The sequence below is a fragment of the Cetorhinus maximus genome, chromosome 3, assembly GCF_964194155.1.
Source record: "Cetorhinus maximus chromosome 3, sCetMax3.hap1.1, whole genome shotgun sequence".
Lineage (NCBI taxonomy): Eukaryota > Metazoa > Chordata > Chondrichthyes > Lamniformes > Cetorhinidae > Cetorhinus > Cetorhinus maximus.
Window position 1 is genome coordinate 203,185,000 of NC_135881.1, and position 15,502 is coordinate 203,200,501.

Here is a 15,502-nt window from a genome sequence, read left to right on the forward strand (position 1 = left end):
AACCCATCCATTCCTGGTATTCATCTAGTAAACCTTCGCTGAACTGCTTCAAACACATTTACATCTTTCTTTAAGTAAGGAGACCAGTTCTGTACACAATACTCCAGAGGTAGTCTCACCAGTGCCCTGTACAACTGAAGCATAACCTCCCAACTTTTGTAATGAATTCCCCTCACAATAAATGATAACATTCTATTAGCTTTCCTAATTACCTGCATACTAACCTTTTGTGATTCATGCGCTAGGACACCCAGATCCTGCTGAATCTCAGAGCTCTGCAATCTCTCACCATTTAGATAATAAGCTTTTTTATCCTTCCTGCCAAAATGGACAATTTCACATTTGCCCACATTATACTCCATTTGCCAGATCTTTGCCCACTTACTTAACTTACATCACTATGAAGTGTGGGTCATTTTAATGTTTTTTGTACAAACGAAGGCCACTCAAGATGTCAAGAATACCAAAATGATTAAGTAAACTTAACAATGGGTTAAGCTCGTTTGGCAATAATTTTTCTCAAGCTCATATTAATGCAAACTTTGTCACCAATATTACTGGCTAGGTATAAGAGCTTCCCATACTTGCTTCAAATGAGGTGGGGTGGGCAACAGGGAACTGCCTTGTTCTCCCCAAAGTACACTGTTAAGTAATCCTCTAAATGTGGAACCAACATGAATGTGCAGTGGAACATTCCATCCTACAAATCATTGATAAAAATTGTAAACAGTATCTACATGAAGCTCAGTGACTCCCCACCAGCAACAATTTTCCACTCAATACCCCTCCTTGAAATGCTACCCTTTCAGATCATCAGAACCTAGCATTCTTTCAACTACACATGTAAATTAGACATACTCCCATTTGAAGGTTTTTGTAGCTAATTTTTAAAAAATAACTTGTGGCTGATGTGGACAAGGCCACAGCTATTACCTATTCCTCGCTGCTTTCAAGGGTTGAGTTATCTTCTTGATATGCTACAGTCTCATGTGTTACAATGACTTGCCTTTATATAGTGCTATTAATATTAAAAAAAACCAAGGTATGGATGCTAAGCCAAAGGAAATATTAGGAGGATGCCAAAGGGCAAAGAGGTGGTTCTAAAGGGGATTCATGAAGCAGAAGAGGGAGATGAAGCGATTTAATGAGGAAACTCCAGAGTGAAGGGCTTAAACAGCTGAAGACAAAACTACCAATCAGGGGTGAGGAGAGTGGGGATACACAGAAGGCCACAGTCCACTGGACTGCAATTTTCAAAGGGTTTCACAGGACCAGAGATAGCTTCCAGGATATTGACTGTGTTGCTCTGGTGGATACTGTCCTGGTGTGATGTGACTCATTCCACCACACAAACTGTCATTCTCTCTAGTAACGTGCTTCCAGAGTGCTCTCATTGGAAACCAGCTGCAGCCAGTAAGAGATCTCCTTCCCTAGTTACATGCAAGTTGTGCAAAAGAAAATGAGGTAGCAGGTGAAACTTCTGTACTGTGTCCTAGACAAAAGAAACTCAAGCTCAAAGAGCACATGTAACTTCATAACTCCTCCAGTTGTATAACATACAAGATAAGGTACATCTATCAATGTAAACCAATTCAATAACCCTCCCAGCAGGGATGAATTTTAATAAAGATCAGATAGATCGTTTTCTTTCCAAACTCTGAATGTGGTGCACACCCTGTATGGAATCTCAAATTCTAACTAAATTGCGCCAGTGCTCAAATGTGAACATGCGTTCCAGCTCTTTCCCATCAGGGTGTCTGCTTAGTCAGTCTATTGGAGCTCATTTCTATATATCTTGCTATGTCCATTAGTCCTTTAAGAAGCTCCCAGGGTACACGCACCAGCTTGCTAAATAATATTCTACCTTTGAATGCAAGAATAACTTTGAAATCCTCAGTTCCATAAAACCAATGGGCGAATCTGTGGGTGGCTGAGAGACACCTCTCCGTGGTTTCAGAAACTTTAACCCATTTATATAACTGAGATAACAGCAGTCACATAACGGTTCCACTCTGCTGGCCTATTTCGTTATTGAATGCTGATACAGAAACAATTTCTTCCTGCTTCATTGTATACTGAAGAATAGTTAAACAATCCAATTATAAACTGACACCTAATGGAAGTTTTTAACTGGTTCATTGATGTTTTACTCAGGAGGAATCCAATTTTCACATCTCCATCAACAGGATAGCTTCACAATGAGTAAAGGAACTATTGAGAGTTTCTGCTAAATCTGAATTAAGCTGCACCCTTCAAAAAGTTTTTAAGAATGTAATGGCAATGCATCTTGTGCATTGGTGAAAGAGGAATCCATGACATTTGGTACAGACTTTGAAATTGAACTGAAAGGAAAGATGGAGTCCATCAAACTGGACCAACGCAAGTGCAGGCCCACACTAATCTAAGGTCCTGTCAATTCCACAGGGTATAACCTTCAGAATTAATTTTTAAAAGCAAAATTAATAAATTTAAGCAGAACTTTGCAACAGTGTTGACATTTCACAAGAGAACCAAAATTCTAAGGCAGAAGATAGAAGATAAGGCTGTTGTCAATGGCAGAAAATGAAATAATGATGGGACCAAGGTCAGTATGGTGCAAATCTCTTCAGAGAACAGTGCTAGCTAACAGGTGATTTTCCACAGAGGGTGGCAAAATGTTTTTTTTTTAAACAATGTGGAGCCCCGACAATGAAATATTTGGGAGGACTATTCTCCATAAACTCCTTATGCAATATTAACCACAACAACTTGTTGTTTCTCTGGCATTCACACAGCCAACATTCAAATGCTCGATTCAACATGAAGGCTCAGGTAGTTCTGCCGTGACAACCTGCTTTGCAGCAATTGTAAACATCTTAATACTCCAGATGTTATATCCACACGTGATCTATGCCATTTCTGCAATTAGATTCTTTTAGAAAGTTACAGTCTTCTTGAAGTTTCTTCTATTATATTAAAACTTGAGTTGCAAAAGTAGTAAAAAAAAAAGGTAATCATTGACCCTGGTAACAAATTCTTAAAGTTATTTTTAAATTTCAAAATAGATTTTGCATTTACCTGTTCCCAGCACTGTGGTAAAAGTTCAGCTTCAACACGAGTTGGTCCAACGTGCCGAGCGAATGCTACACAGCCTGTTAGGATCATCTGTCTAGAACGAAAAGGAAGAGAAATGAACCAGGTTACTGATGTAGAGTCTTTGCTGTTATGTCCCATGAGATTTTCCTCCCATTTGATCAAGCGTCTTCTGGTAGCCAGTTCACTGCTCTCATACAGCTTTCCATACACGTTCCTCAGAACGTCTGGTCAAATGCAAAATGTATTTTAAACGTTTTCTTAAACAAATCAGTTTGTCTGACAAACAAAAGACTGGCATATCAGAAAATGAAATTTACCATCAACCTTGGCTTCCAGATAAACATTTATTACTGATGGAATATCTTCTAGAGTGTCTCCACAACAAACGATTCTTTGCCCTTGATTGTAATTGGATTATTCCAACTGAACTCAATTTGAGAATTATTTTTCCTGGGGTACTTATTTAGTCAGAATCCAACTGTGGGATCACGTTTGCTAATCTATTCCTTTCAATTAATAAAGGCTTAATTTTCTTGAAGCTTAAGAAGCCTTTTAGGGTTTTTCTTTTTTAAAAGAGATGGGGAGTGTGCAGGGGAATAAATGGGTTAGATGAAAGATAGTAGTAAAGGGTTAGAAACAAGGTATTTAACACTTAATAAAACACCACTGCAGCTCTGTTCAACGATTAATCCTGAAACGTCTCTCGATAGTTCTGGCTAGCAATAGCTCAGTAGTTACTAACAGGGATTGAGAGAGCACATGCCAAAGAAACTTAGTGCTTGAAATTAAGGAACGGGTTTCTGAGATACACAGCAACAATTCTTACCGTTGTTCATCATCTGGACGTTTAATTAGGTTGAAAAGAATGTGTAGAAGCTGATCCCTCTCCTTAGGTTCCGGATGGAGGCAAGCTGTACACAAGATTAGAGGAATTAACTCCTAAATCAGGGAAGAAAAAAAAAATCAGGTAAGTAATAAGCAATATAGCATTTGCATACAGCTGGGTATAAACTTTATTTACAAAAAAATCTTTTGTTTCTTCATCAACAGGTTATCAGACCCACTGTTTTGTGTTTCATAACCTGCTGCAGAATGCCAGTTCTCATCTTGAAGCATGACTTGCTGTCTTTCCCTAGTCTAACTGTTGATTTCACTCTTTTGATCTTCTTTAACTGTGCCAGTTAAGTAATCATTAGGGAGTCACTGGATACCAGGTGGCTGTCTTCCTGCTTACTGGCCAGGACTTGTGAATCCTCTGATGCTGCAGTTGCTAGCTTTTCTTCTTGCTTCATTTTTTTCCTACATTATAACTGTGACTATACTTTGGAAGTACTTCATTGGCTATAAAACAATTAGGATGTCCTGAAGTACTGAAAGGCAGTACAGAAATGCAGGTTTGTTCTTTTTCCTTTTACATTGTGCTTTCCCAAGTTATCGTTAACCTTCAAGTAACTTATTACTTGGCAATTTTTTCTCAGTTTCTGTTATACATCCCTGGATTCCGTTGCTGAATATTTTGGTGAACCATCCACATTGCTTTCAATACCAATGCTGATTTAGAAGTTCAGTTCCCCCATTTGTGCTAATTTCCTTCTGGTCAACAATTCAAATTCTCTAAAAAAAGGCCTAAGTCCATCCAGGTCAAATACTGCATACAGTATCTGGGAGAGCTTTTGCAGCGCCACTCCTGCGCTCCTGGACAAGATACAGGAACAACTATTTTGTCCGCTAGATGGCTCCTTCCCCTGTCCACTGCAATTTTTCTTGTCTTTCTCCACTTCATCAGCAGAATTATGTCACAACTCCTCTGAACTTCCCCAGTATCCCTTCTACTCTCTATATACCACAAGCAACATGCCTTTTTGTAGATGGTTAAAAACTTTAAATCAGGGCTGGAACCTTTGAACTTGCTTCGTCAAGCGACAAGATCGTTGCTGATCTTCTACTTCAACTCCACTTTCCTGCACTATCCCCATATCCCTCAACTCCCCCAGTACTAAAAAAAATATTGAACATATTCAAGACAAAGGTCAATGACTAAACATCCACAGCTCTCGGGTACAGAGAGTTCCAAAGATTCATAATCCTTTGAATGAAGAAATTTCCCCCTAATTTCCAGCCTAAATGACCATCCCCTTATTTGGGGTAAAAATAGAAAATGCCGGAAATACTCAGCAGGTTAGACAGCATATGTGGAGAGGAACAGAGGTAACGTTTCAGGTCCATGACCCTTCATCAGAACCTTATTTGACTGTGACCCCAGGTTCTAAATTCCTCAGCTGGGGAAACAATGTCACAGCATACAGAACTGTTAGGAGGCTTGACAGGCCGTATGTTTCAATTAGACCGCTTCTCATTCTCCTTCAGGGAACATGGATCTAGGCTGCTCAATCGCTCCTCATTGGAGGATCCCTCATCCAGAAAGCAGTCTAGTGAACCTTTGTTGCACTCTAAGGAAGGTTGCTTAGGCAAGCATCAGAACCCTGCACACTGTGCTCTGAGTGTGGCCTCACCAATGCCTGTAGTCAGGCTCCTTTACTTTGGTGAGGGAAGGTAACAAGCTGGAAAGGTTGTGTGTGTTTGGGCATGATAGTTGAAGGGTATGCTATCAATTAGAAAGGGGAGGGATGTGGGAAATATACCAAGGATATAAAAGAATTGAAGAGTAGGGGGCATCCGCTAATGATTAAAATCACACATACTTAGTAACAACTTATGATACCATAACTGAAGTTCAGTTTCAGTAGCTACGTGGTTTAGTGCTCAAAAAAGAGATATAGTTTAAGAGGCCTTGTCTCTCTTGTAAAAGGATAGAGAACAAAAGGGCACAGATTTAAAGCGATTTGCAAAATAAGCAAATGTGATGCGAGAAAAACTTTTTCCACAAAGCGAGTGGTTCGAGTCTGGGATGCACTGCCTGGAAGTGTGGTGGAGGCAGGTTCAATTGAGGTATTCAAATAATCATTGGATATGCAAGGGTACGGGGAAAAGGCAGGAGAATGGCACTAAGTCATAATGCTCATTTGGAGAGCCAGTGCAGACATGATGGGCCAAATGGCCTCCTTCTGCACTGTAACAATTCTGTGATTCTGTGAAGAGATATGTATATCACACTGGTTGTGCAAAAATAATTCAAGTTTATACAGGTGATCTTTGGATGGAGATTAAAAAGAATCAAAATGGTATGCTTAAATCACTGGTCTCAACTATCACAAAATATTCGCTTTATATAAACCCATTTTACAGCATGTGCCAGAGGAGGTTACGAAAGTTACTACAGAATATTAGGGCACAATATCAAAGCAGCCTGCTATAAAACAGCTCACGTGTAGGTGTGGAAGCACAAAAGCTGACATTTCTCTGGATGCTAGATAGCATGGGGTAAAAATTTCACTTATCCCATCTTGTCACATCTTCAATTCCTCTCACTAATCGCTGGTTGTCCAACATTGGAATAGGAAAAACATTCAGCCGAGTCTGTTCCACCATTCAAGGTCAGGTTTGATTTATAATTTAATTCCATCTGCCTACTCTGTTTCCACAAGCATTAATACTTTTGCCTAACAAATATATCAATTTCAGTTCTGAAATTTTCAATTGACCCCACCCCCAGCCTCAATATCTTTTGGCAGCAATGCAGGTGGGAGGGGATGGAGAAAGACAAAGTATTCCAGATTTCCACTATGCTTTGTTTGAAGAATTGCTTCCCAACATCACCACTGAATAGTCTAGCTCTAATTTAAAGTTTCTGCTCCTTGTTCTGGACTCTCCCACCTGAGGAAATTGTTTCTCTTTACCCCAACAGATCTCCTAATCACCTTCAAAGCTTCAATTGGATCACGCCTTAATCTTCTAAAAGCAAGGGAATATAAGCCTAGACTATGCAACCTGGCCTCATAATTCAATTTATTTAGCCCAGATATCATTCTGGTGATCTGTGCACCAAGGCCAACATAGCCTTCTTCATCTAAGGTGCCCAGAAATGAACACATGCCACAAGTGCGGCTTACCAGAGCTTTACATAACTCACTTTACACTTTTGGATTCCAGCACCCAAGATAAAGGTTAACATTAACTTTGTCAATTTGTTTTGGTACCTGTCAACATCTGTTCACCGAGCTCAAGACATCCGCATCAGGTCAAACAGCCCACCGTAACAAAATCTTGGGTGACAGCAATAACCATTAGTAGATGGAAGTTAAAATGAATTAGATAGATCTCCCACTCCTTTTGCATTTGATGTAGTCTACTTGGACTTCAGCAAGGCTTTTGGTAAGGTCCTGCATGGGAGACTGATAACGAAGGTAAGAGCCCATGGGATCCAAGGCAATTTAGCAAATTGGATCCAGAATTGGCTGAGTGGCAGGAAGCAGAGGGTGATGGTCGAGAGGTGTTTGTGACTGGATGACTGTGTCCAGTGGGGTTCCACAGGGATCGGTGTTGGGTCCCTTGCTGTTTGTGGCATATATAAACGATTTAGACTTGAATACAGGAGGGTTGATCAGTAAGTTCGCGGATGACATGAAAATTGGTGGGGTGGTAAATAGTGAGGAGGAAAGCCTTAGATTACAGGAGGATATAGACGGGCTGGTGAGATGGGCTGATCAGTGGCAAATGGAATTTAATCCAGATTAAGTGTGAGGTGATGCACTGGTGCAAGACAAACAAGGCACGGGAATACGCGATGAATGGTAGGACCCTGGGAAGAACCGAGGATCAGAGGGACCTTGGTGTGCATGTCCACCGGTCCCTTAAGGTAGAGGGACAGGTAGATAAGGTGGTTAAGAAGGCATGTGGGTTACTTGCCTTTATTAGCCGAGGCATAGAATATAAGAGCAGGGAGGTTATGCTGGAACTGTATAAGACGCTGGTTAGGCCACGGCTAGAGTAGTTCTGGAATCCGCATTATAGGAAGGATGTGGTTGCACTAGAGAGAGTGCAGAAGAGGTTTACCAGGATGTTGCCTGGGCTGGAGAGTTTTAGTTATGAGGAGAGATTGGATAGACTGGGGTTATTTTCCCTGGGACAGAGGAGGTTGAAAGGGGACATGATTGAGGTGTATAAAAATTATGAGGGGCATAGATAGGGTAGACAGGAAGGAACTTTTCCCTTGGTGGAGGGATCAATAACCAGGGGGCATAGATTTAAGCTAAGGGGCAGGAGGCTTAGAGGGGATGTGAGGAAGAATTTTTTCACCTAGAGGGTGGTGGGAATCTGGAATTCACTGCCTGAAAGGGCGGTAGAAGCAGAAACCCTCATAACATTTAAGAAGTATTTGGATGTGCACTTGCGATGCCATGGCATACAAGGCTATGAGCCTAGTGCTGAAAAATGGGATTAGAATAGTTAGGTACTTGTTTGACCGGCGGAGACTCGATGGGGCAAAGGGCCTTTTTCTGTGCTGTAGGCCTCTATGACTCCCACTCAAAAAAAAAGCAAGATCTGCAAAAATGTGTTCAGATTTTGGCTGATGAAAAGCTTGCTAATTTGTATAAAAAGAATTTCAATTCACCCTCGACCTAACTGATTTCTAAAGTGCACTGTAGCTTCAACACAAGTTTGGCAATGATTCAACCGGTTCATCAAATTTGATAAGCCCTTCCATTAAAGAAAGCCACCAATCCATCAATCTGTCACAACGCTACATGTGTCTATAGGCACACTAAAAAAGGTTGGTTAAACACATCTGCTTTATTTAAACATAATATAAAAGACACTTCTTCAACTCTTCTACATCATGTTCTCTTAATTTAACTCTGTTTCCATCAACTGCACATAGGCAAGTTATCAGCTTTTAAACCCCTGCTCTAACAATCAGGCATTTGTTTGGGAGGGAAGTTACAGGATATCATTTGTAAGTTTGAGAGCATGATCAAATGTTGCACTTGACTTCTTTTACTTCCTTCAACACCTGTAATCATAAACTGCAGCGTCACTAAAACACAAAGCAACTTCAATTAATTTCAAGTTCTACCTACAAATTCTCAATTAAGGCACTAGCTTTAGAAGAATGCCAGTAGCTTTTTGGAAAGGCACAAAGTTGAGGATATTTTAGAATTGTAGCTAAGCTTGATGACTGATAACATAAAAGAACAATTAATCTCACCTTGCACTTTTCATTGCTCAAGACCCCAAATTAACTTCATTCAAAAGACACTGCCACAATGCAAGATGGATAATGATTGATACAGCACAGAAACAGGCCATTTGGCCTGACAGGGACATGCCAGTGTTTATGTCCCACACAAAAGTACTCATGATAGGAGCTACATGGTCATGGTATGATGGTGGTTCTCCATCTAAGAAATGGGTTGCTCCTTAGACAATTGAAAGAATAAAACCCACACAAGGTAACAGGTTGTTATAAATACATTTTAAACAAGTTATCTGAACATGTGATTCACAACGCTCAGTTCAGGTCCCCTTTTGACCGCCTTATTGACCTATTAGTTATCATCACTACCTAGCGCTCTTAATGGGCCATGACAACTCCATATTATGCTTCCAGTGATTTGAATCATTTGTGAAAACTTTCCAACTCCCCCACCCATTCCAAAATGTGCTGGGGTAATTGGCCATGTTTTGGAATGGCTGCTCTTAAATCTCACTTCCTAGCTCTGGTCCAGTCTCAAACATGTCTGCAATCACCAGCCTCTCTCTCCATCCTTGGATTCACCATTCAGCTCCAGGATTTGACTCGATGCCCTCTCCCAGTCCCGTTTTCTCTCTCACTCCCTCCTTCCTTCCCAGCATCAACCAGTCGACTCCATGCCCCATCTCCTGATATCACTATCCAAACAGGCCTGTCCAGGACAATTCATTCTACCCCAATCTAAAAAGTTAATTTCTCCTTCTCTTTCAGATCTCTATTCTGATGCTGTGCATTTTCTGGTTTGTAGTTCTGGAGGTCGCTGAAGCTAAATTCCCAGGGTGCAGCTCAAGCTCATGTGCTCATTCCATTAATTTTAATTTGAACTGACTAAAATCTTCAGGACCATTATTCAGAAACAAAATGCAATGAGACTATAAGGCAGCAATCTAATAAAGGAGCTCAAAACAAACTGTGAATCCCAAATGGTTTCAAACTCATTAAAACCCCTGAGAATAACTACATAAAATTGCCTTTTTTTCCCTTTTCTTAGCCTCCACTTTCTATTATCTAAATTGCCCATTTTTACTCATTTCAAATTGATCCAACATCCATTCTGCCTTACTGACTTCATCATGCAAAAGCCGGATGATTGAAATCCCAATATCATAGGCACGTTTCCAATCAGTCAGTCAGTCATGTCGAAGCACAACTTGGATTAATTGGAGAATTAGGTCAATCTTTCTACGTCTTTCAGCTAATTTGATTAAAATCAAGAAAGTTACTGGAGGGATTTGGGTAGACTGGTGGAGGATAAAATTCAATGTAGGCCAATGCAAGGGCTGGACGTGGGGACCAAAGAAGAAAAATAGGAAGAGACTATTACTGAAAAAGAAAAGGAAGTGCTTGGAAACTTAAAAGATCTGAGAGTCTCGACGGACAGCGAATTGAAGCTCTCGCAACAATGCTCAGTGACAATGAGGAAAGCAAATCAGACTATGGGACGTACTAACCTTTTATAGTGGGAGGTCATCCTGAAACTTTATAAATTGTTGATGCAACTCACTTAGAATACTGTCTACAGTCCTGGTCACTGCAGCTGATGAAAGGGATAAAGACAACAACTGGGATGATTTGGGATGAAAGGATGAGATTATTATAGAAACACAGAAAATAGGAGGTGGTGGTCATTCGGCCCTTCGAGCTTGCTCCGCCATTCAATACGATCATGGTTGATCCTCTATCTCAACATCGTACTCCCTTGCTCTCCCCATGCTCCTTGATGCCTTTAGAATCCAGAAATCTATTTCCTTCCTAAATATATTCAGTGACTTTGCCTCCACAGCCTTTGGCGGTAGAGAATTCCATAAGTTCACCACCCTCTGAGTGAAGAAGTTTCTCCTCATATCAGTCCTAAATGGTCCACCCCATATCCTGAGAATGTGACCCCTTGTTCACGATCCCCCCGCCAGCTAGAGGAAATATCATCCTTGCATCCAGTCTGCCCATCCCTGTCAGAATTGTATATGTTTCAATGAGATCTCCTCTCATTCTTCTAAATTCCAGTGAATATAGGCCTAGTCGGCCCAATCTCTCCTCATACGACAATCCTGCCATCCCAGGAATCAGTCTGGTGAACCTTCGAAGCACTCCCTTCTACGGCAAGTACATCCTTTCTTAGGTAAGGAGACCAAAACGGCACACAATGCTCCAGATGTGGTCTCACCAAGGCCCTGTACAGCTGCAGTAGGGCATCCTTGCTCCCGTATTCAAGTCCTCTCGCAAATGTTGGCCAACATACCATTTGCCTTCTTAAGTGCTTGCTGCACCTGCATGCTTGCTTTCAGCGATTAGTGTACAAGGACACCCAGGTCCCTTTATACATCAACATTCCCTATTATTACATAAATTGAGGCATGTTCTCACTGGAAAAAGAAAAGGTTGAAAGGTGATACAATTGCTGTCTTCAGAATTCAAAAAGGCACTGCATCTGAAAACAGTGTCGCCAACACAAGTCTGATAAATGAAAACAAGGTGTCAGACCCCCCGTTAAGTGGCAGGCTAAAACAGAACACTGAATCAATCTTCAAATATCCATGTAGTTTTCCAGGGCCATTAGGGGAAATGGATGACACTGTGTTCTGAATAATACAAATCAGGGACACATTCATGGAAAGCCGATGTGGGAGATCCCACAGTAAATTTCATTTTTTTGCAAATTAACTGCAACAATCTTCGAAGGGTGCATGTGCTTAGCCATAGCATGGCAAACTGAAGTCTCAGCATGGGAAAGTAAAAAGTAAAAGTCAAATTAAAATGCAACAGCAACAATGCAAAATGTCGCAGAATGGAACAGTGCGATTCCAATTAGGCTCCAAGTGCTTTAGGTGCAGAAGCAGCACGTAACATTTCAGAAGGCTGTTTTATAGCAGCTATCTAGCAATCCGAGTCTCTATCCAATCCCTCCAATAAGGAAAAATCAAGGACCTACCCCCCCCCCCGCCCCCCCACCCCCCATACCATCACCATCACCCTCCCCAACAACGCTCATCAACACTCAGGATTAAATATTAAACCAACATGCTCCTTCCTTAATTCTGCCAACAGATGTCTGTAAACCTGTACCACAAGACTGCTGATATCACTCAATTCTTACCGTTTCAACATTCTGCAAGTGCAGATAACTTGCTTCTCCATTGGGAATCTCTACATTTCTATAAATATCACTAACTAGCAACGTGTTCTGAATAATTCATACCAGTGAGATCTGCTTTTATGTATTAAAGCACTGGCTGGTTATCGCATCACTTTTTAGATGTACGTTATGTAGGAATGGAGAAGCTGCCCCATTAATTGGATTTAGTGGTAGGGGAGGAAACATGTGCAAACCTTGGCCAAAACTACTAGTACTGATGCCATCTAGTGGTAAACATCAGAGGAGCAGTTACAAGTACCAGAGATGTATAGTCATGATTGGGTTCGCCTTGCCATCAGCTTCCACCTCACCAGCCTCCACATTCAACTGACCATCCTTCACTTCCAGCATGATGCCGCCACCAAAAACATCTTCCCTTCTAGCATTCCAAGAATATCCTTCCTTCTGCAACACCCTGCTCCACTCCTCAATCGCCCCCATCATCCATGCCAGAACACCTTCCAACGCAACTGCAAGAGACGCAACACTTGCCCTTTTACCTCCTTCCGTCCAACTGTCCAGGGGCCAAACACTCCTTCCAGGTGAAACAGCAATTTACTTACACTTTTTGAAATTTTGTACACTGTATTCACTGCTTATGATGAGGTTCCTCTACATTGGGAAGATGAAAGGTCTGGGGACTGTTTAGTGGGACACTTCTACTCAGTCCACAACCGTGATCCCGAGTTTCCGGTAGCCTGTCACTTGAATTTTCTGCACCCCTCCCACACCATTATCAGCCTTCTATACTGTTCCTATAAAACTTAATGCAAGATTGGGGAACAGCATCTCATTAAAAAATTTTTTTTATTCATTCACAGGCTATGGGCTTCACTGACTGGGCCAGCATTTATTGCCCATCCCTAGTTGTCCTCGAGAAGGTGGTGGTGAGCTGCCTTCTTGAACCGCTGCAGTCCATGTGGTGTAGGTACAGCCACAGTGCTGTTACGGTGGGAGTTCCAGGATTTTGACCCAGTGACAGTGAAGGAACGGTGATATGTTTCCAAGTCAGGATGGTGAGTTACGTGGGGGGGAACCTCCAGGTGGTGGTGTGAAGGGTGCGTGTGCTTAGCCATAGTATGGCAAACTGAAGTCACAGCACGGGAAACAAAGTAAAAGTCAAATTAAAATGCAACAGCAACTATGCAAAATGCCACAGAATGGAACAGTGCAATTCCAATTAGGGTCCAAGTGCTTTAGGTGCAGAAGCAGGGGCACTTCACAGCCTTCTGACTCATTGAGTTCAACAATTTCAGATCATAATCACTGTCCCTCATTTTCTGGACAGAGCTTTTTCCATTTACACCTCATCTAGTTCCATCATTTGTTCCTTTACTCGTCCCATTAACATCTCCCTTGCCGTACATCGTTATCCCTTGTCACTTAATCTCTCCTGTCTTCCACAGATCTTGCCTTTCATTCTTTCTTGCCCTCTACACCGCATTTCTCCTGTCTCTGAACTTGCATAAAACCCACAATATCTTTAGCTTCTTCCAGCTCTGACAAAAGGTCATCAACAGAGAACATTGACCTTGTTTCTCGCTCCCCGGATGCTGCCTGATCAAGAGTGTTTCCAGCATTTTCTGTTTTTATTTGAGCTCCATACCCTGTTGTTTTGGGGAGCTCCTGGGGAGCAAAGCCCAACTTGAACTGTTCTGGGGAACCATATGCTCAAGGGCATGAAATTAAAATGTTGCAACACTACAAATGGCAAGGGCTCCATGCGATGCTCCTGGATTTGGGTCATTTGTCAGTGCACATGTTGACTTGCAAAGGTCGAAGTTAAGATCCCAATTAGGAAACAATGAAGGTCTATATGCAAATTATTTGGAAACAGTACTGATGGAAACACCATGCAATCCAAAATACAAAGGGTGTTGTGAGAGGCTGACACAGTCACATGAACTTGAATAGAATAGGTTTGAAAATGTTAAACAGATTAAAATATTCCAGAAGGGGCAGTATATTACATGAGCTGCAGATCTAAGCTCTATACAGGGTACTTTGTAATTTAAGCTCTATTAGTGGATGTGCTGTAGGAACTAGGCAAAGGCATTTACACAGCGAGTCTCCAAATGCTGTTTACTCCTCCATACCATGCAATGCCAGTTTTCCTTAAGCAGTCAATACTGGCGCATGCCCAGTAATGGCCTGGTGGAGTTCCAGTATTTAACGTGGTTATCATCAATGATGCAGCTAATAAGATGCGGTCACTCCTTTTGTCAACTCGCAAGAGGCAGCGAGTCGCAGTATCATATGAGCATTTCAGGTAATAAATACGAACAACAGTGATCGTGAATACACTACTGCATCCGCACGGTACTTAAAACCTTTGGCAAAAGCAGATTACTGACCTAACTGCGAAGGAACTTAATTTATTTGATGCAAGCAATTTATGGCACGAGTCAGTGCCAATAAGTCTACAATGTGACCACAGGGAGGGCAAATGCTCTGGTGCAGACTGCAAAATTTCAATCTGTGCATTATTCCCTTTTGCACAAAACCTTTCTGCTTGAGGATTTACCATTTGGTGCATAATTAATCTTCGTATTCTTTCCCAACCCCCAAATGCATCAGCTCACATTTCCCCACATTAAGCCTGAACCTGTCTACCCCAATCTACGAACCCACATTCCCTTTTTACAGTCTTCTTCAGTTAACCCCGATCACTATTTCCCTATTTCATCTGCAAACTCCATTTGTGGCCTTTAGCCATAGATTATTTACATACATTAAAAAAAAGCAATGGACTGCTGCAGGACATTACTGTTAAAATTTTTCTGGCCCAAAAATGAATCCATTAACCAGTAATTTGCTACTCTTTCAGCCAACTTCCTATCCAGGCTGCCACAAGCCCTTTCATAAAAGACTAATTTTAATCAACAAACCTCTTGTGTGCAAAATTCAAATACCTTTTGGAAATGCGCCTGCAGATGCCTACTGCATATCCTTTAACAGTACGCTCCATTATTTACTGAAAGGCCACTATATAATATGTCAGACACAGCTTACTCTTTTAAGATCTGCAACCACCAATTTGTATTCACTCATTTCTTTTTATACAAGTATCAATTTCATGATCCAGTTCAGCCTCAAATTTAACCATTACTAACATCAGGCTAAGTGGTATGAAAACAGAAAAT

At 41.3% G+C, this 15,502-nt stretch overlaps 1 protein-coding gene across 7 annotated transcripts in view; it reads right to left on the reverse strand.

Annotated features, from left to right (window-relative positions):
- The window catches only part of relch (RAB11 binding and LisH domain, coiled-coil and HEAT repeat containing), a 98,924-nt gene that overhangs the window by 39,559 nt on the left and 43,863 nt on the right, over nt 1-15,502 (reverse strand). For all 7 annotated transcript variants that reach the window (XR_013576262.1, XR_013576263.1, XM_078539640.1 and 4 more), the window contains 2 exons: nt 3,902-4,014; nt 3,058-3,148 (listed from right to left, as the gene is read on the reverse strand). Coding sequence is in view for 5 of the 7 variants with exons in the window: in XM_078539640.1 (XP_078395766.1) it covers nt 3,058-3,148; nt 3,902-4,014 (204 nt within the window). In the remaining 2 variants the exon portion in view is untranslated. The remainder of the gene's footprint in view (nt 1-3,057; nt 3,149-3,901; nt 4,015-15,502) is intronic.